General features: G+C 53.5%; 1 protein-coding gene across 2 annotated transcripts in view; it reads left to right on the top strand.

The window, feature by feature from the left end:
* Positions 1–24,852, top strand: part of LOC142473396 (neuropeptide Y receptor type 4-2-like) — a 34,707-nt gene extending 9,855 nt beyond the window's left edge. Inside the window, exons 1-2 of one of the 2 annotated variants that reach the window (XM_075580643.1) lie at positions 20,644–20,798; positions 22,762–24,852. In XM_075580643.1, the coding sequence (XP_075436758.1) occupies positions 22,821–23,960 (1,140 nt within the window). In that variant the 5' untranslated portion in view covers positions 20,644–20,798; positions 22,762–22,820 and the 3' untranslated portion in view covers positions 23,961–24,852. Of the gene's footprint in view, positions 1–20,643; positions 20,799–22,761 lie in introns of those variants that run through there. The other variant, XM_075580644.1, reaches the window with a different exon arrangement.
* Positions 24,853–26,651: the final 1,799 nt, after the last annotated feature.

The following is a 26,651-nucleotide window of genomic DNA, read 5'->3' as shown; positions in this document are numbered from 1 at the left end:
CGTACACATTCGCACACCGTACACATACACACACCACGCACACCGTACACATACACACACCGTACACATGCGCACACCGTACACATGCGCACACCGTACACATACACACACCGTACACATGCGCACACCGTACACATACACACACCGTACACATGCGCACACCGTACACATACACACACGTACACATGCGCACACCACGCACACCGTACACATTCGCACACCGTACACATACACACACCACGCACATCGTACACATACACACACCGTACACATGCGCACACCGTACACATACACACACCGTACACATGCGCACACCGTACACATACACACACCGTACACATGCGCACACCACGCACACCGTACACATACGCACACCGTACACATACGCACATCGTACACATTCGCACACCGTACACATACACACACACGCACACCGTACACATACGCACACCATACACATACGCACACCGTACACATACGCACACCGTACTCATACGCACACCGTACGCACTCCGCACACCGTACACATACACACAACGTAACACATTCGCACACTGTACACATACGCACACCGTACACATGCGCACACTGTACACATACACACACCACGCACACCACGCACACCGTACACATACGCACACCGTACACATGCGAAATACCGTACACATACACACACCACACACACATACACATACACACACCGTACACATACGCACACCGTACACATACGCACACCGTACACATACGCACACCGTACACATGCGCACACCTACACATGCGCACACCACGCACACCGTACACATACGCACACCGTACACATGCGCACACCGTACACATGCGCACACCACGCACACCGTACACATACGCACAACGTACACATGCGCACACCGTACACATACACACACCACGCACACCGTACACATACGCACACCGTACACATACGCACACCACGCACACCGTACACATACACACACCGTACACATACGCACACCGTACACATACGCACACCGTACACATACGCACACCGTACACATACACACACCGTACACATACGCACACCGTACACATGCGCACACCGTACACATACGCACACCGTACACATACGCACACCGTACACATAAACACACCGTACACATACGCACACCGTACACATACACACCGTACACATGCGCACACCGTACACATACGCACACCGTACACATACGCAACACCGTACATATGCGCACACCGTACACATACGCACACCGTACACATACGCACACCGTACACATACGCACACCGTACATATGCGCACACCGTACACATACGCACACCGTACACATACGCACACCGTACACATACGCACACCGTGCCCATACGCACAGCGTACACATACGCACACCGTACACATACGCACACGTACACATACGCACACCGTACACATGCGCACACCGTACACATGCGCACACCACGCACACCGTACACATACGCACACTGTACACATGCGCACACCGTACACATGCGCACACCACGCACACCGTACACATACGCACACCGTACACATGCGCACACCGTACACATACACACACCACGCACACCGTACACATACGCACACCGTACACATACGCACACCACGCACACCGTACACATACACACACCGTACACATACGCACACCGTACACATACGCACACCGTACCATACGCACACCGTACACATACACACACCGTACACATACGCACACCGTACACATACACACCGTACACATGCGCACACCGTACACATACGCACACCGTACACATACGCACACCGTACACATAAACACACCGTACACATACGCACAGCGTACACATACACACACCGTACACTACGCACACCGTACACATACGCACACCGTACACAACGCACCCGTACTATGCGCACCCGTACACATACGCACACCGTACACATACGCACACCGTACACATACGCACACCGTACACATACGCACACCGTACACATACGCACACCGTACACATACGCACACCGTACATATGCGCACACCGTACACATACGCACACCGTACACATACGCACACCGTACACATACGCACACCGTGCCCATACGCACAGCGTACACATACGCACACCGTACACATACGCACACCGTACACATACGCACACCGTACACATTCGCACACCGTACACATATACACACCACGCACACCGTACACATACACACACCGTACACATGCGCACACCGTACACATGCGCACACCGTAACATACACACACCGTACACATGCACACACCGTACACATACACACACCGTACACATGCGCACACCACGCACACCACGCACACCGTACACATTCGCACACCGTACACATACACACACCACGCACACCGTACACATACATACACCGTACACATGCGCACACCGTACACATGCGCACACCGTACACATACACACACCGTACACATGCGCACACCGTACACATACACACACCGTACACATGCGCACAACCACGCACACCGTACACATACGCACACCGTACACATGCGCACACCGTACACATGCGCACACCGTACACATACGCACACCGTGCCCATACGCACACCGTACACATACGCACACCGTACACATACGCACACCGTACACATACGCACACCGTACACATACGCACACCGTACACATTCGCACACCGTACACATACACACACCACGCACACCGTACACATACACACACCGTACACATGCGCACACCGTACACATGCGCACACCGTACACATACACACACCGTACACATGCGCACACCGTACACATACACACACCGTACACATGCGCACACCACGCACACCGTACACATTCGCACACCGTACACATACACACACCACGCACACCGTACACATACACACACTGTACACATGCGCACACCGTACACATGCGCACACCGTACACATACACACACCGTACACATGCGCACACCGTACACATACACACACCGTACACATGCGCACACCACGCACACCGTACACATACGCACACCGTACACATGCGCACACCGTACACATGCGCACACCGTACACATACGCACACCGTGCCCATACGCACACCGTACACATACGCACACCGTACACATACGCACATCGTACACATTCGCACACCGTACACATACACACACCACGCACACCGTACACATACGCACACCATACACATACGCACACCGTACACATACGCACACCGTACTCATACGCACACCGTACGCACTCCGCACACCGTACACATACACACACCGTACACATGCGCACACTGTACACATACGCACACCGTACACATGCGCACACTGTACACATACACACACCACGCACACCGTACACATACGCACACCGTACACATGCGCATACCGTACACATACACACACCACACACACCGTACACATACACACACCGTACACATACGCACACCGTACACATACGCACACCGTACACATACGCACACCGTACACATGCGCACACCGTACACATGCGCACACCACGCACACCGTACACATACGCACACCGTACACATGCGCACACCGTACACATGCGCACACCACGCACACCGTACACATACGCACACCGTACACATACGCACACCGTACACATGCGCACACCGTACACATACACACACCACGCACACCGTACACATACGCACACCGTACACATGCGCACACCGTACACATACACACACCGTACACATGCGCACACCGTACACATACACACACCGTACACATACGCACACCGTACACATGCGCACACCGTACACATACGCACACCGTACACATACGCACACCACGCACACCGTACACATACGCACAGCGTACACATACGCACACCGTACACATACGCACACCACGCACACCGTACACATACGCACACCGTACACATACGCACAGCGTACACATACGCACACCGTACACATGCGCACACCGTACACATACACACACCACGCACACCGTACACATACACACCGTACACATACGCACACCGTACACATACACACACCGTACACATACACACACCGTACACATACGCACACCGTACACATACGCACAGTACACATACGCACACCGTACACATACACACACCGTACACATACACACACCGTACACATATGCACACCGTACAAATACGCACACCGTACACATACGCACACCGTACACATGCGCACACCACGCACACCGTACACATACGCACACCGTACACATGCGCACACCGTACACATACACACACCACGCACACCGTACACATACGCACACCGTACACATGCGCACACCACGCACACCGTACACATACACACTCCGCACACATACGCACACTGTACACATACGCACACCGTACACATACGCACACCGTACACATACACACACCACGCACACCGTACACATACGCACACCGTACACATGCGCACACCGTACACATACGCACACCGTACACATACGCACACCACGCACACCGTACACATACGCACACCGTACACATACGCACACCGTACACATACGCACACCGTACACATACACACACCACGCACACCGTACACATACACACACCGTACACATGCGCACACCGTACACATGCGCACACCGTACACATACACACACCGTACACATGCACACACCGTACACATACACACACCGTACACATGCGCACACCACGCACACCGTACACATGCGCACACCGTACACATGCGCACACCGTACACATACACACACCGTACACATGCGCACACCGTACACATACACACACCGTACACATGCGCACACCACGCACACCGTACACATACGCACACCGTACACATGCGCACACCGTACACATGCGCACACCGTACACATACGCACACCGTGCCCATACGCACACCGTACACATACGCACACCGCACACATACGCACACCGTACACATACGCACACCGTACACATACGCACACCGTACACATACGCACACCGTACACATTCGCACACCGTACACATACACACACCGTACACATTCGCACACCGTACACATACACACACCACGCACACCGTACACATACGCACACCGTACACATTCGCACACCGTACACATACACACACCACGCACACCGTACACATACACACACCGTACACATGCGCACACCGTACACATGCGCACACCGTACACATACACACACCGTACACATGCGCACACCGTACACATACACACACCGTACACATGCGCACACCACGCACACCGTACACATACGCACACCGTACACATGCGCACACCGTACACATGCGCACACCGTACACATACGCACACCGTGCCCATACGCACACCGTACACATACGCACACCGTACACATACGCACACCGTACACATACGCACACCGCACACATACGCACATCGTACACATTCGCACACCGTACACATACACACACCACGCACACCGTACACATACGCACACCATACACATACGCACACCGTACACATACGCACACCGTACTCATACGCACACCGTACGCACTCCGCACACCGTACACATACACACACCGTACACATGCGCACACTGTACACATACGCACACCGTACACATGCGCACACTGTACACATACACACACCACGCACACCGTACACATATGCACACCGTACACATGCGCATACCGTACACATACACACACCACACACACCGTACACATACACACACCGTACACATACGCACACCGTACACATACGCACACCGTACACATACGCACACCGTACACATGCGCACACCGTACACATGCGCACACCACGCACACCGTACACATACGCACACCGTACACATGCGCACACCGTACACATGCGCACACCACGCACACCGTACACATACGCACACCGTACACATGCGCACACCGTACACATACACACACCACGCACACCGTACACATACGCACACCGTACACATACGCACACCACGCACACCGTACACATACACACACCGTACACATACGCACACCGTACACATACGCACACCGTACACATACGCACACCGTACACATACACACACCGTACACATACGCACACCGTACACATACACACCATACACATGCGCACACCGTACACATACGCACACCGTACACATACGCACACCGTACACATAAACACACCGTACACATACGCACACCGTACACATACACACCGTACACATGCGCACACCGTACACATACGCACACCGTACACATACGCACACCGTACACATACGCATATGCACACCGTACACATGCGCACACCGTACACGTGCGCACACCGTACACATGCGCACACCGTACACATGCGCACACCACGCACACCGTACACATACGCACACCGTACACATGCGCACACCGTACACATACACACACCGTACACATGCGCACACCGTACACGTGCGCACACCGTACACATGCGCACACCACGCACACCGTACACATGCGCACACCGTACACATGCGCACACCGTACACATACACACACCGTACACATGCGCACACCGTACACATACACACACCGTACACATACGCACACCGTACACATGCGCACACAGTACACATACGCACACCGTACACATACGCACAGCGTACACATGCGCACACCACGCACACCGTACACATACGCACACCGTACACATGCGCACACCGTACACATGCGCACACCGTACACATGCGCACACCGTACACGTGCACACACCGTACACATACACACACCACGCACACCGTACACATACGCACACCGTGCCCATACGCACACCGTACACATACGCACACCGTACACATACGCACACCGTACACATACGCACACCGTACACATACGCACACCGTACACATTCGCACACCGTACACATACACACACCACGCACACCGTACACATACACACACCGTACACATGCGCACACCGTACACATGCGCACACCGTACACATACACACACCGTACACATGCGCACACCGTACACATACACACACCGTACACATGCGCACACCACGCACACCGTACACATTCGCACACCGTACACATACACACACCACGCACACCGTACACATACACACACTGTACACATGCGCACACCGTACACATGCGCACACCGTACACATACACACACCGTACACATGCGCACACCACACACCGTACACATACGCACACCGTACACATGCGCACACCGTACACATGCGCACACCGTACACATACGCACACCGTGCCCATACGCACACCGTACACATACGCACACCGTACACATACGCACACCGTACACATACGCACACCGTACACATACGCACATCGTACACATTCGCACACCGTACACATACACACACCACGCACACCGTACACATACGCACACCATACACATACGCACACCGTACACATACACACACCACGCACACCGTACACATACGCACACCGTACACATACGCACACCACGCACACCGTACACATACACACACCGTACACATACGCACACCGTACACATACGCACACCGTACACATACGCACACCGTACACATACACACACCGTACACATACGCACACCGTACACATACACACCATACACATGCGCACACCGTACACATACGCACACCGTACACATACGCACACCGTACACATAAACACACCGTACACATACGCACACCGTACACATACACACCGTACACATGCGCACACCGTACACATACGCACACCGTACACATACGCACACCGTACACATACGCATATGCACACCGTACACATGCGCACACCGTACACGTGCGCACACCGTACACATGCGCACACCGTACACATGCGCACACCACGCACACCGTACACATACGCACACCGTACACATGCGCACACCGTACACATACACACACCGTACACATGCGCACACCGTACACGTGCGCACACCGTACACATGCGCACACCACGCACACCGTACACATGCGCACACCGTACACATGCGCACACCGTACACATACACACACCGTACACATGCGCACACCGTACACATACACACACCGTACACATACGCACACCGTACACATGCGCACACAGTACACATACGCACACCGTACACATACGCACAGCGTACACATGCGCACACCACGCACACCGTACACATACGCACACCGTACACATGCGCACACCGTACACATGCGCACACCGTACACATGCGCACACCGTACACGTGCACACACCGTACACATACACACACCACGCACACCGTACACATACGCACACCGTGCCCATACGCACACCGTACACATACGCACACCGTACACATACGCACACCGTACACATACGCACACCGTACACATACGCACACCGTACACATTCGCACACCGTACACATACACACACCACGCACACCGTACACATACACACACCGTACACATGCGCACACCGTACACATGCGCACACCGTACACATACACACACCGTACACATGCGCACACCGTACACATACACACACCGTACACATGCGCACACCACGCACACCGTACACATTCGCACACCGTACACATACACACACCACGCACACCGTACACATACACACACTGTACACATGCGCACACCGTACACATGCGCACACCGTACACATACACACACCGTACACATGCGCACACCACACACCGTACACATACGCACACCGTACACATGCGCACACCGTACACATGCGCACACCGTACACATACGCACACCGTGCCCATACGCACACCGTACACATACGCACACCGTACACATACGCACACCGTACACATACGCACACCGTACACATACGCACATCGTACACATTCGCACACCGTACACATACACACACCACGCACACCGTACACATACGCACACCATACACATACGCACACCGTACACATACGCACACCGTACACATACGCACACCGTACTCATACGCACACCGTACGCACTCCGCACACCGTACACATACACACACCGTACACATGCGCACACTGTACACATACACACACCACGCACACCGTACACATACGCACACCGTACACATGCGCATACCGTACACATACACACACCACACACACCGTACACATACACACACCGTACACATACGCACACCGTACACATACGCACACCGTACACATACGCACACCGTACACATGCGCACACCGTACACATGCGCACACCACGCACACCGTACACATACGCACACCGTACACATGCGCACACCGTACACATGCGCACACCACGCACACCGTACACATACGCACACCGTACACATGCGCACACCGTACACATACACACACCACGCACACCGTACGCACTCCGCACACCGTACACATACGCACACCGTACACATGCGCACACCGTACACATACACACACCGTACACATGCGCACACCGTACACATACACACACCGTACACATACGCACACCGTACACATGCGCACACCGTACACATACGCACACCGTACACATACGCACACCACGCACACCGTACACATACGCACACCGTACACATACGCACACCGTACACATGCGCACACCGTGCCCATACGCACACCGTACACATACACACACCGTACACATACGCACACCGTACACATGCGCACACCGTACACATACGCACACCGTACACATACACACACCACGCACACCGTACACATACACACCGTACACATACGCACACCGTGCCCATACGCACACCGTACACATACGCACACCGCACACATACGCACACCGTACACATACGCACACCGTACACATACGCACACCGTACACATACGCACACCGTACACATTCGCACACCGTACACATACACACACCGTACACATTCGCACACCGTACACATACACACACCACGCACACCGTACACATACGCACACCGTACACATTCGCACACCGTACACATACACACACCACGCACACCGTACACATACACACACCGTACACATGCGCACACCGTACACATGCGCACACCGTACACATACACACACCGTACACATGCGCACACCGTACACATACACACACCGTACACATGCGCACACCACGCACACCGTACACATACGCACACCGTACACATGCGCACACCGTACACATGCGCACACCGTACACATACGCACACCGTGCCCATACGCACACCGTACACATACGCACACCGTACACATACGCACACCGTACACATACGCACACCGCACACATACGCACATCGTACACATTCGCACACCGTACACATACACACACCACGCACACCGTACACATACGCACACCATACACATACGCACACCGTACACATACGCACACCGTACTCATACGCACACCGTACGCACTCCGCACACCGTACACATACGCACACCGTACACATACGCACACCGTACACATACGCACACCGTACACATGCGCACACCACGCACACCGTACACATACGCACACTGTACACATGCGCACACCGTACACATGCGCACACCACGCACACCGTACACATACGCACACCGTACACATGCGCACACCGTACACATACACACACCACGCACACCGTACACATACGCACACCGTACACATACGCACACCACGCACACCGTACACATACACACACCGTACACATACGCACACCGTACACATACGCACACCGTACACATACGCACACCGTACACATACACACACCGTACACATACGCACACCGTACACATACACACCGTACACATGCGCACACCGTACACATACGCACACCGTACACATACGCACACCGTACACATAAACACACCGTACACATACGCACACCGTACACATACACACCGTACACATGCGCACACCGTACACATACGCACACCGTACACATACGCACACCGTACACATACGCACACCGTACATATGCGCACACCGTACACATACGCACACCGTACACATACGCACACCGTACACATACGCACACCGTGCCCATACGCACAGCGTACACATACGCACACCGTACACATACGCACACCGTACACATACGCACACCGTACACATTCGCACACCGTACACATACACACACCACGCACACCGTACACTTACACACACCGTACACATGCGCACACCGTACACATGCGCACACCGTACACATGCGCACACCGTACACATGCGCACACCGTACACATACACACACCGTACACATGCACACACCGTACACATACACACACCGTACACATGCGCACACCACGCACACCACGCACACCGTACACATACACACACCGTACACATACGCACACCGTACACATACGCACACCGTACACATACGCACACCGTACACATTCGCACACCGTACACATACACACACCGTACACATGCGCACACCACGCACACCGTACACTTACACACACCGTACACATGCGCACACCGTACACATGCGCACACCGTACACATACACACACCGTACACATGCGCACACCGTACACATACACACACCGTACACATACACACACCGTACACATGCACACACCGTACACATGCGCACACCACGCACACCGTACACATGCGCACACCGTACACATGCGCACACCGTACACATGCGCACACCGTGCCCATACGCACACCGTACACATACGCACACCGTACACATACGCACACCGTACACATACACACACCGTACACATACGCACACCGTACACATACGCACACCGTACACATACACACACCGTACACATGCGCACACCGTACACATACACACACCGTACACATGCGCACACCGTACACATACGCACACCGTACACATACGCACACCGTACACATTCGCACACCGTACACATACACACACCGTACACATACACACCGTACACATACGCACACCGTACACATACGCACACCGTACACATACGCACACCGTACACATTCGCACACCGTACACATACACACACCACGCACACCGTACACATACACACACCGTACACATGCGCACACCGTACACATGCGCACACCGTACACATACACACACCGTACACATGCGCACACCGTACACATACACACACCGTACACATGCGCACACCGTACACATGCGCACACCGTACACATACACACACCGTACACATGCGCACACCACGCACACCGTACACATTCGCACACCGTACACATACACACACCACGCACACCGTACACATACACACACTGTACACATGCGCACACCGTACACATGCGCACACCGTACACATACACACACCGTACACATGCGCACACCGTACACATACACACACCGTACACATGCGCACACCGTACACATACGCACACCGTACACATACGCACACCGTACACATACGCACACCGTACACATACGCACACCGTGCCCATACGCACAGCGTACACATACGCACACCGTACACATACGCACACCGTACACATACGCACACCGTACACATGCGCACACCACGCACACCGTACACATACGCACACTGTACACATGCGCACACCGTACACATGCGCACACCACGCACACCGTACACATACGCACACCGTACACATGCGCACACCGTACACATACACACACCACGCACACCGTACACATACGCACACCGTACACATACGCACACCACGCACACCGTACACATACACACACCGTACACATACACACACCGTACACATGCGCACACCGTACACATACGCACACCGTACACATACGCACACCGTACACATACGCACACCGTACACATACACACACCGTACACATACGCACACCGTACACATACACACCGTACACATGCGCACACCGTACACATACGCACACCGTACACATACGCACACCGTACACATAAACACACCGTACACATACGCACACCGTACACATACACACCGTACACATGCGCACACCGTACACATACGCACACCGTACACATACGCACACCGTACACATACGCACACCGTACACATACGCACACCGTACACATACGCACACCGTACATATGCGCACACCGTACACATACGCACACCGTACACATACGCACACCGTACACATACGCACACCGTGCCCATACGCACAGCGTACACATACGCACACCGTACACATACGCACACCGTACACATACGCACACCGTACACATTCGCACACCGTACACATACACACACCACGCACACCGTACACTTACACACACCGTACACATGCGCACACCGTACACATGCGCACACCGTACACATACACACACCGTACACATGCACACACCGTACACATACACACACCGTACACATGCGCACACCACGCACACCACGCACACCGTACACATACACACACCGTACACATACGCACACCGTACACATACGCACACCGTACACATACGCACACCGTACACATTCGCACACCGTACACATACACACACCGTACACATGCGCACACCACGCACACCGTACACTTACACACACCGTACACATGCGCACACCGTACACATGCGCACACCGTACACATACACACACCGTACACATGCGCACACCGTACACATACACACACCGTACACATACACACACCGTACACATGCACACACCGTACACATGCGCACACCACGCACACCGTACACATGCGCACACCGTACACATGCGCACACCGTACACATGCGCACACCGTGCCCATACGCACACCGTACACATACGCACACCGTACACATACGCACACCGTACACATACACACACCGTACACATGCGCACACCGTACACATACACACACCGTACACATGCGCACACCGTACACATACGCACACCGTACACATACGCACACCGTACACATACGCACACCGTACACATACGCACACCGTACACATACACACACCGTACACATAAACACACCGTACACATGCGCACACCGTACACATACGCACACCACGCACACCGTACACATACGCACACCGTACACATACGCACACCGTACACATACGCACACCGTACACATACGCACACCGTACACATTCGCACACCGTACACATACACACACCACGCACACCGTACACATACACACACCGTACACATGCGCACACCGTACACATGCGCACACCGTACACATACACACACCGTACACATACGCACACCGTACACATACACACACCGTACACATGCGCACACCGTACACATGCGCACACCGTACACATGCGCACACCGTACACATGCGCACACCGTACACATGCGCACACCACGCACACCGTACACATTCGCACACCGTACACATACACACACCACGCACACCGTACACATACACACACTGTACACATGCGCACACCGTACACATGCGCACACCGTACACATACACACACCGTACACATGCGCACACCGTACACATGCGCACACCGTACACATGCGCACACCGTACACATGCGCACACCGTACACATGCGCACACCGTACACATGCGCACACCGTACACATGCGCACACCACGCACACCGTACACATTCGCACACCGTACACATACACACACCACGCACACCGTACACATGCGCACACCGTACACATACACACACCGTACACATGCGCACACCGTACACATGCGCACACCGTACACATGCGCACACCACGCACACCGTACACATTCGCACACCGTACACATACACACACCACGCACACCGTACACATACACACACTGTACACATGCGCACACCGTACACATACACACACCGTACACATGCGCACACCGTACACATACACACACCGTACACATGCGCACACCACGCACACCGTACACATACGCACACCGTACACATGCGCACACCGTACACATGCGCACACCGTACACATACGCACACCGTGCCCATACGCACACCGTACACATGCGCACACCGTACACATACACACACCGTACACATACGCACACCGTACACATACGCACACCGTACACATACGCACACCGTACACATACGCACACCGTACACATGCGCACACCGTACACATACGCACACCGTACACATGCGCACACCGTACACATGCGCACACCGTACACATGCGCACACCGTACACATGCGCACACCGTACACATGCGCACACCGTACACATACGCACACCGTGCCCATACACACACCGTACACATGCGCACACCGTACACATACACACACCGTACACATACGCACACCGTACACATGCGCACACCGTACACATACGCACACCGTACACATACGCACACCGTACACATACGCACACCGTACACATACGCACACCGTACACATACGCACACCGTACACATGCGCACACCGTACACATACGCACACCGTACACATACGCACACCGTACACATACACACACCGTACACATGCGCACACCGTACACATACACACACCGTACACATACGCACACCGTACACATGCGCACACCGTACACATACGCACACCGTACACATGCGCACACCGTACACATACGCACACCGTACACATGCGCACACCGTACACATACACACACCGTACACATACGCACACCGTACACATACACACACCGTACACATACGCACACCGTACACATACGCACACCGTACACATACGCACACCACGCACACCGTACACATACGCACACCGTACACATGCGCACACCGTACACATGCGCACACCGTACACATACGCACACCGTGCCCATACGCACACCGTACACATGCGCACACCGTACACATACGCACACCGTACACATGCGCACACCGTACACATGCGCACACCGTACACATACACACACCGTACACATGCGCACACCGTACACATACACACACCGTACACATGCGCACACCGTACACATACGCACACCGTACACATTCGCACACCGTACACATGCGCACACCACGCACACCGTACACATTCGCACACCGTACACATACACACACCACGCACATCGTACACATGCGCACACCGTACACATACACACACCGTACACATGCGCACACCACGCACACCGTACACATTCGCACACCGTACACATACACACACCACGCACATCGTACACATACACACACCGTACACATACGCACACCGTACACATATGCACACCGTACACATACGCACACCATACACATACGCACACCGTACACATACGCACATCGTACACATTCGCACACCGTACACATACACACACCACGCACACCGTACACATACGCACACCATACACATACGCACACCGTACACATACGCACACCGTACTCATACGCACACCGTACGCACTCCGCACACCGTACACATACACACACCACGCACACCGTACACATACGCACACCATACACATACGCACACCGTACACATACGCACACCGTACTCATACGCACACCGTACGCACTCCGCACACCGTACACATACACACACCGTACACATGCGCACACTGTACACATACACACACCACGCACACCGTACACATACGCGCACCATACACATGCGCATACCGTACACATACACACACCACACACACCGTACACATACACACACCGTACACATACGCACACCGTACACATACGCACACCGTACACATACGCACACCGTACACATACGCACACCGTACACATGCGCACACCGTACACATACGCACACCGTACACATGCGCACACCGTACACATACACACACCACGCACACCGTACACATACGCACACCGTACACATACGCACACCACGCACACCGTACACATACACACACCGTACACATACGCACACCGTACACATACGCACACCGTACACATACGCACACCGTACACATACACACACCGTACACATACGCACACCGTACACATACACACCATACACATGCGCACACCGTACACATACGCACACCGTACACATAAACACACCGTACACATACGCACACCGTACACATACACACCGTACACATGCGCACACCGTACACATACGCACACCGTACACATAAACACACCGTACACATACGCACACCGTACACATACACACACCGTACACATACGCACACCGTACACATACGCACACCGTACATATGCGCACACCGTACACATACGCATATGCACACCGTACACATACGCACACCGTACACATACGCACACCGTACACATACGCACACCGTACATATGCGCACACCGTACACATACGCATATGCACACCGTACACATACGCACACCGTACACGTGCGCACACCACGCACACCGTACACATACGCACACCGTACACATGCGCACACCGTACACATACACACACCGTACACATGCGCACACCGTACACGTGCGCACACCGTACACATTCGCACACCGTACACGTGCGCACACCGTACACATACGCACACCGTACACATGCGCACACCGTACACATGCGCACACCACGCACACCGTACACATACGCACACCGTACACATGCGCACACCGTACACATACACACACCGTACACATGCGCACACCGTACACGTGCGCACACCGTACACATTCGCACACCGTACACGTGCACACACCGTACACATGCGCACACCGTACACATGCGCACACCGTACACATACACACCGTACACATGCGCACACCGTACACATGCGCACACCGTACACATGCGCACACCACGCACACCGTACACATGCGCACACCGTACACATACACACACCGTACACATGCGCACACCGTACACATACACACACCGTACACATACGCACACCGTACACATGCGCACACCGTACACATACGCACACCGTACACATACGCACAGCGTACACATACGCACAGCGTACACATACGCACACCGTACACATACGCACACCGTACACATACGCACAGCGTACACATACGCACACCGTACAGATACGCACACCGTACACATACGCACACCGTACACATACGCACACCGTACACATACGCACACCGTACACATACACACCGTACACATGCGCACACCGTACACATACGCACACCGTACACATACGCACACCGTACATATGCGCACACCGTACACATACGCATATGCACACCGTACACATGCGCACACCGTACACGTGCGCACACCACGCACACCGTACACATACGCACACCGTACACATGCGCACACCGTACACATACACACACCGTACACATGCGCACACCGTACACGTGCGCACACCGTACACATGCGCACACCACGCACACCGTACACATGCGCACACCGTACACATGCGCACACCGTACACATACACACACCGTACACATGCGCACACCGTACACATACACACACCGTACACATACGCACACCGTACACATGCGCACACCGTACACATACGCACACCGTACACATACGCACACCACGCACACCGTACACATACGCACAGCGTACACATACGCACACCGTACACATACGCACACCGTACACATGCGCACACCGTACACATACACACACCACGCACACCGTACACATACACACACCGTACACATACGCACACCGTACACATACACACACCGTACACATACACACACCGTACACATACGCACACCGTACACATACGCACACCGTACACATACGCACCGTACACATACGCACACCGTACACATACACACACCGTACACATACACACACCGTACACATATGCACACCGTACACATACGCACACCGTACACATACGCACACCGTACACATTCGCACACCGTACACATGCGCACACCGTACACATACGCACACCGTACACATGCGCACACCGTACACATATGCACACCGTACACATACGCACACCGTACACATACGCACACCGTACACATACGCACACCGTACACATACGCACACCGTACACATTCGCACACCGTACACATACGCACACCGTACACATACGCACACCGTACACATGCGCACACCGTACACATACGCACACCGTACACATACGCACACCGTACACATACGCACACCGTACACATACGCACACCGTACACATGCGCACACCGTACACATACGCACACCACGCACACCGTACACATACGCACACCGTACACATGCGCACACCGTACACATACACACACCACGCACACCGTACACATACGCACACCGTACACATGCGCACACCACGCACACCGTACACATACACACTCCGCACACATACGCACACCGTACACATGCGCACACCGTACACATACGCACACCACGCACACCGTACACATATGCACACCGTACACATACGCACACCACGCACACCGTACACATACACACACCGTACACATACGCACACCGTGCCCATACGCACACCGTACACATACGCACACCGTACACATACGCACACCGTACACATACGCACACCGTACACATACGCACACCGTACACATGCGCACACCGTACACATGCGCACACCCTACACATGCGCACACCGTACACATACCCATACCCACACCGTACACGTACGCACACCATACACATACGCACACCGTACACATACACACACCACGCACACCGTACACATACACACACCACGCACACCGTACACATACGCACACCGTACACATACGCACACCGTACACATACGCACACCGTACACATACACACACCACGCACACCGTACACATACGCACACCGTACACATACACACACCGTACACATACACACACCACGCACACCGTACACATACGCACACCGTACACATACACACACCGCACACATACACACACCACGCACACCGTACACATACGCACACCGTACACATACACACACCGTACACATACGCACACCGTACACATACGCACACCGTACACATACGCACACATGCGCACAGTGTACACATGTGCACACCGTACACATACGCACACCGTACACATACACACACCACGCACACCGTACACATACGCACACCGTACACATACGCACACCGTACATATACGCACACCGTACACATACGCACACCGTACACATACACACACCGTACACATACACACACCGTACACATACGCACTCAAACAAGACACCTTTATTTTTACTTCTGGTATCTTTTTTTGAGGGGAATCGCCAAGTAATTTGGAAGAAATAGGAACAGGCGGGATGCTGACATTTATTGTATTTTAAATATAAAGTCATTTTCATTTCATTAGGGTCCCTTTCTCCTATAAACACCACTATATACAGGCATACCCCGGTTTAAGTAAACTCACTTTAAGTACACTCGCGAGTAAGGCCATATCGCCCAATAGGCAAACGGCAGCTCGCGCATGCGCCAGTCAGCACGTCCTGAACAGCAATACCGGCTCCCTACCTGTACCGAAGCTGTGCGCAAGCGGGGAGACTATAGAGCCTGTTACACATGCGTTATTTACACCAGTTCTGCACGTATATAACGATTGCTGTACAGTACATGCATCGATAAGTGGGAAAAGGTAGTGCTTCACTTTAAGTACATTTTCGCTTTACATACATGCTCCGGTCCCATTGTGTACGTTAATGCGGGGTATGCCTGTATAATGATAAATTATAGATAAATATAGTAATCAATTAGATTGTAAGCTCTTGGGAGCAGGGACTCCCTTTCCAAAATGTTACTATGCCTGAAGCACTTCTCCCCTTTATCTGTTATTTATATGATTACCGCGTGTATTACTGCTGTGACGCGCTGTGTACATTAAAGGCGCTATATAAATAAAGACTTACAATACAATATATATATATATAAATGTGCGTGATAGTTTTTGTCCACCGTTAATCTCTTTTTACATTACAATAACACGCGCACTTTGCTATGCTTTTCGTCCAGCACTGGAGGGGTTAACGCGCTGCCCATCGCCCGCACTCAGAGCACAGGAGGGGGGCGCCCCCTGCCGGCCTGCCCTGCCATTGCACACACATATATATATATATATATATACACACACACACACACACACGGCGTCTCCCGGCAGAGAGGGCTGTGGGGCTGGGAATACGGGACACAGGTCCTGAGAGGGGAAGTCTCCACGCCCCCTTGTTTAATCACACACAACGCCGGCGTTGTTCTCACGGGCTCGTCTCCTGCATCTGCTGCTCCGGGACCGAAGGGAACGACATATTCTAAGGTAAAACCTCTGGGACATACTGTCATGTGACTCGCGCACACACATGGGGGGTCATTCAGGTGCCGGAGCGCTGCGCGGTCCTGGGGCGTTAAGGAGGGGCCGGTAACTGGCAGCTAACGGGGTCGTACTCTGCAGTATTATGTCATTCTGCAAAGACTGGGAATCTCCAGGTTACAATTGGCGTTGCCTTGTACAAGACCTCGCCCGGGGGGGTACTCGGTACCACTGCTTTTTATGTTCACCCACAGAGTACCACTGCTTTATTTTCCGACCACTGGCAATTTATTCTATTAACCCCTTCACTGCATGGTGCTGCTGGCTCCTGTAATCCAAAGGGTTAAACGCTCCTAAGAAAGGTTTGCAACATTTGCTGAATTGGAAGAATTCGCCGTTTTTATTGAGGCTCGCGTGGAAAATGGAACAATCCCGCCCGCGACGGGCTGGGCGTTATCACACGGGCTGTACTTTGGGGGGATACAATCTGCTCATTGCTGTATAAAAGGGGTGACCAACCCCAGTCCCCAAAAGTCACCAACAGGTCAGGTTTTAAGGATATCCCTGCTTCAGCACAGACGGTGCTTTCGAAGACTGAGCCACTGATTGAGCCACGTGTGCTGAAGCAGGGGTATCCTTAACACCTGACCTGTTGGTGGCCCTTGGGGACTGGCGTTGGCGCTCCTGCTGTATGTATAATGACACAAAGGCGTCACTTGGTGCCCCGAGGAAAGGACGTCGGATCAGCGATGCGGAGGGATTTACGTGAATGTGACAAAGTGTCACTCACGTGTCACTCACGTGTCACTCACGTGTCACTGGGCCTTTTCCGGAGCCTGTTGGAGCAGCTGTGATACAGATTATGAAGAATCAGGGGACCCCCGCTATGCCCTGTGCTGGGGTCTTGTATTTTACTGTTAGATATTTCAGAATGAACAAAACAATGAAATCACAGAAAACACGGAGCAGATAAAAGCATCAAGCGCAGATCAGCGCGTCCGCAGCGGCGGATCGCGTGAGAACTAATAATATGTGGCTTTCTCGGGGAGAGCAGACAGAGCAGCGGGACCGCGTCGCCCGTCCTGGCAGGCGCGCGAGTGCCCGGTTCGTGCCAGGACAGGCGTGCGCTCTTGTGATGGAGAAACGTATACATATAGGTGTTTCTTGTGCATGAACTTTACAGACTTTAGGGGGATAATTTACTGAAATTTCCGAGCTAAAAAAAACTTGGGTCAGAACCAGTGCCAAAAAAATCCCCGGTACGAGAGAAGTAACCGCGGAGAGGAATAACATCTTATTGCTTTGATAAATCTGGTGCCGTTTTCTTGCAGCCAGAAGACTTTAGTGAATAACATCCCAGGTCTGTTCTCCGTGTCCGCGTGACGGTTTTACACAAGCGATGCATCTGGCCGTGATAGTTACATAGTTACACAGTAGATGAGGTTGAAAAGACATATGTTCATCGATTTCAACCTATGTTAAATATAGATAACAGATACTTTATCCTATATCCGTACTTGCCGTGTATTGTTCCAGAGAAAGCAAACACACAGCCCCAGTGACACATTATCTAATGATATCTCATAAGAGAAAAATAAATTCCTTCCTGACTCCAGTAATGGCAATCGGATTACTCCCTGGATCAACATCCTTCCCATGTATACTTATTTGGTATATCCCTGTATACCTTTCCTTTCTAAAAAGATGTCCAACCTTTTTTGAACAAATCTATTGTATCTACCATCCCAGTCTCCATGGGTAATGAATCCCACACTGTAACTGCCCTTACTGTAAAGATCCCTTTATTTTATTGCTGGTGAAATCTCCTTTCCTCCAACCTTAAGGGATGGCCCGAGTCCCCTGTACTGCCCTTGGGATGACCCCATGTTGTTTCCTCATAAGTCCAATTTTCCATCCCCTTTATTAATGGTGTTATAGTTTGTGCCTAACCGTCCTTCTCTGTACACAGGAATCCCTGCCGGTGGAGAGATATCGATCAGAGAAGCTGTTCCCTTCTACGGAGCCACCATGAATGAGAGTCTGCTCTCCGAGACGCCCCCCGACCCCCTGTTCTTCCAGAACGCGAGCCTGGCATTTCTAGCGGGTTTCCAGAATAAATGCAGGCACTCCCCCGATTTGACGCCCTTCCTGGGGACGTCCTACAGCCTGGTAACCATGCTGGGCTTGTTGGGAAACCTCTCCCTGATCTATGTCATCTTCCGGCATCGAGAAAAGGGGAATGTTACCCATGTCCTCATCGCCAACCTGGCCTTCTCCGACATGCTGGTGTGCGCGTTCTGCCTCCCATTCTCCGTGGTTTACACCGTGATGGATTACTGGGTCTTCGGGCTCGGCCTGTGCAAGGTCACCAACTTTGTGCAGTGTGCCTCCGTCACGGTCTCCGTCTTGGTCCTGGTCCTTATTGCCTTCGAGAGGCATCAGCTTATCCTGCACCCCACCGGCTGGAAACCCAACGTCCCTCAGGCCTACGCGGCTGTCCTGCTAGCCTGGGGCCTGGCCTCCCTTCTGGCTCTGCCGCTGGTCTCCTCCATGGTTCTGACCGATGCTCCGCACAAGAACATCTCCAAGGTCCTGGGGTTCTTCGCGGACAAGTCAGCGTGTGTGGAGTCCTGGCCGTCTGCACAGCAGAGAGCCGCGTACACCATCTCTCTGCTTCTCCTGCAGTACTGCGTACCGCTGTGCTTCATCGTGGGCTGCTACCTCCATATCTACGTGCACCTGCGGCGCAGGGGGGCTCTGTTTGGGAGGAAAGATGTGCACATGAAGAGGGTAAATCTTATGCTGGCCTCTATGGTGGGAGCGTTTGCTGTATGCTGGTTGCCGCTCAATGTCTTCAACAGCATCGTGGACTGGGACCACCAGCTGATCTCCGTGTGTTACCACAACCTGATCTTCTCGCTGTGCCACCTGCTCGCCATGACCTCTACGTGCGTCAACCCAGTCATCTACGGTCTCCTTAACAGCAACGTGAAACGGGAGGTGAAGGCGCTGCTTCGGAGCTGTGCGGGGAGGCGCGAGGCGGAGACGCTGGACGTGCCGGAGAGGCGGCCGTTATCCTCCATGCAGAGCGCGAGCTGGCGGGGTCCCCGCGTTGTGACGGGTCCCGAGGAGCATGGAGGAGCAGCACAGGCGTGTTCCAGCCTCTGACGGATCTCGGGTGGGAGAGGTTAAGGGGAATGTTAAACACACCCCGATGTTTGTTTTCCTGCATAGGAAAAGGGAAGTGCAGAGCTGAGGGGCCATTGCAAAGACCGATGTTCATCGGGCCTGCACTAATCTTGTGCTTTTGTGGAGCTGGCGACAGGTTTATAAACCCAGAGGTTGAGGAGAACATGAGCTCCACTCATCGGGAGGCCCAGGATGTGTGTGTGTGACTCCCACCCCCGCTGGGGTTCGGGACGGGCCTGAGTCATAGAATGACATTAAAATGCTATTTGGAACCTTAAAATCGTATAAGTTTGGGTCCTTGGAGCTGGACATCTCGGGTCTGTTACCCATGGTACTAAAGCACTACAGGAGTTTGTTTACCATCACTGATTACTGTATTTTGGGCAACAAGGGAAATTAGAGAGCAAACAATTAGCAAAGGTTGAACTTCATCAAACTTTTCCAACCTAAAATGTCGTCGTGAGTTGTGTCGTCCGCTCCCGGGAAACCGTTCTGATTCACACATCTCAGCAGCATCTTCTGCAATTGCTGTGCTGTTCATATTGTGTCATATTGTGTGCCTTACTTTGTACAGCACTGTGTATACTGCTCAGAAACACATTACACACACCCTGTATTACAAGCATGAAATCGTGGTAGTGGTACCCATGGAAGGGGTCATCAGGAGTTATTGAACCCCCCTCCCCTCCCACCCCTATTTCTGCATACAGAAGTGTTACTAGCCTCTGACGGTGGAGGGGTTAAACTGTGTACAAAATTCTGGGAAAACCTTAAAAAAGGGAATTCCTGAATAAATAGCGCAGCGTGTGAGCAGCTGGAGCGTCCGCGTCTGTGTGTTTGTTGATGTGAACTTTTCTTCTTCTTCAATAAAAGGCAGATTTCCTTCAGCAAAATAAATCGTAGTGTTTATATTTCATAATAGTTTATTTTACTTTCTAAATATAATCTGTTATTGCTTATTTCCGGGCCTTGTAACCCATGGGAACGGCCTAACGATGGGAACGGCCTAACGATGGGAACGGCCTAACGATGGGTACGGCCTAACGATGGGTACGGCCTAACGATGGGTACGGCCTAACGATGGGTAAGGCCTAACGATGGGTACGGCCTAACGATGGGTACGGCCTAACGATGGGTACGGCCTAACGATGGGAACGGCCTAACGATGGGAACGGCCTAACGATGGGAACGGCCTAACGATGGGAACGGCCTAACGATGGGTACGGCCTAACGATGGGTACGGCCTAACGATGGGTACGGCCTAACGATGGGTACGGCCTAACGATGGGTACGGCCTAGCGATGGGTACGGCCTAGCGATGGGAACGGCCTAACGATGGGAACGACCTAACGATGGGAACGGCCTAACGATGGGAACGGCCTAACGATGGGTACGGCCTAACGATGGGTACGGCCTAACGATGGGTACGGCCTAACGATGGGTAAGGCCTAACGATGGGTACGGCCTAACGATGGGTACGGCCTAACGATGGGTACGGCCTAACGATGGGAACGGCCTAACGATGGGAACGGCCTAACGATGGGAACGGCTTAACGATGGGAACGGCCTAACGATGGGAACGGCCTAACGATGGGTACGGCCTAACGATGGGTACGGCCTAACGATGGGTACGGCCTAACGATGGGTACGGCCTAACGATGGGTACGGCCTAGCGATGGGTACGGCCTAGCGATGGGAACGGCCTAACGATGGGAACGACCTAACGATGGGTACGGCCTAACGATGGGTACGGCCTAGCGATGGGAACGGCCTAGCGATGGGAACGGCCTAACGATGGGTACGGCCTAACGATGGGTACGGCCTAACGATGGGTACGGCCTAGCGATGGGTACGGCCTAGCGATGGGAACGGCCTAGCGATGGGAACGGCCTAGCGATGGGAACGGCCTAGCGATGGGAACGGCCTAACGATGGGAACGGCTTAGCGATGGGAACGGCCTAGCGATGGGTACGGCCTAGCGATGGGAACGGCCTAGCGATGGGAACGGCCTAGCGATGGAACGGCCTAACGATGGAACGGCCTAACGATGGAACGGCCTAACGATGGGTACGGCCTAGCGATGGGTACGGCCTAGCGATGGGTACAGCCTAACGATGGGAACGGCCTAACGATGGGTACGGCCTAACGATGGGTACGGCCTAACGATGGGTACGGCCTAACGATGGGTACGGCCTAACGATGGGAACGGCCTAGCGATGGGAACGGCCTAGCGATGGGTACGGCCTAGCGATGGGTACGGCCTAGCGATGGGAACGGCCTAACGATGGGAACGGCCTAACGATGGGAACGGCCTAACGATGGGAACGGCCTAACGATGGGAACGGCCTAGCGATGGGTACGGCCTAGCGATGGGTACGGCCTAACGATGGGAACGGCCTAACGATGGGAACGGCCTAGCGATGGGAACGGCCTAGCAATGGGAACGGCCTAGCGATGGGATCAGAGGCCTGGTCAATCCTAATGTTCTCCCCCAGTTGTCGTGTATTCCTCGTCCTCGGCTTGTGGCGACAACACACACAACAGTCACAAGTAACCACACACGCACAATCTCTCCCAGGAATAGAAGCTGCTTCCATCAGAAATAAATCTCCATTTATTTTAGGAAGAAGGTAAAACAACGTTTCGGCTCCGGGCCCCTCATCAGCTGGG

The sequence above is a fragment of the Ascaphus truei genome (assembly GCF_040206685.1).
Source record: "Ascaphus truei isolate aAscTru1 chromosome 8 unlocalized genomic scaffold, aAscTru1.hap1 SUPER_8_unloc_2, whole genome shotgun sequence".
Taxonomy (NCBI): domain Eukaryota; kingdom Metazoa; phylum Chordata; class Amphibia; order Anura; family Ascaphidae; genus Ascaphus; species Ascaphus truei.
Note: the sequence above shows the minus strand (reverse complement) of the source record. Positions and strands in the feature narration are given on the sequence as shown.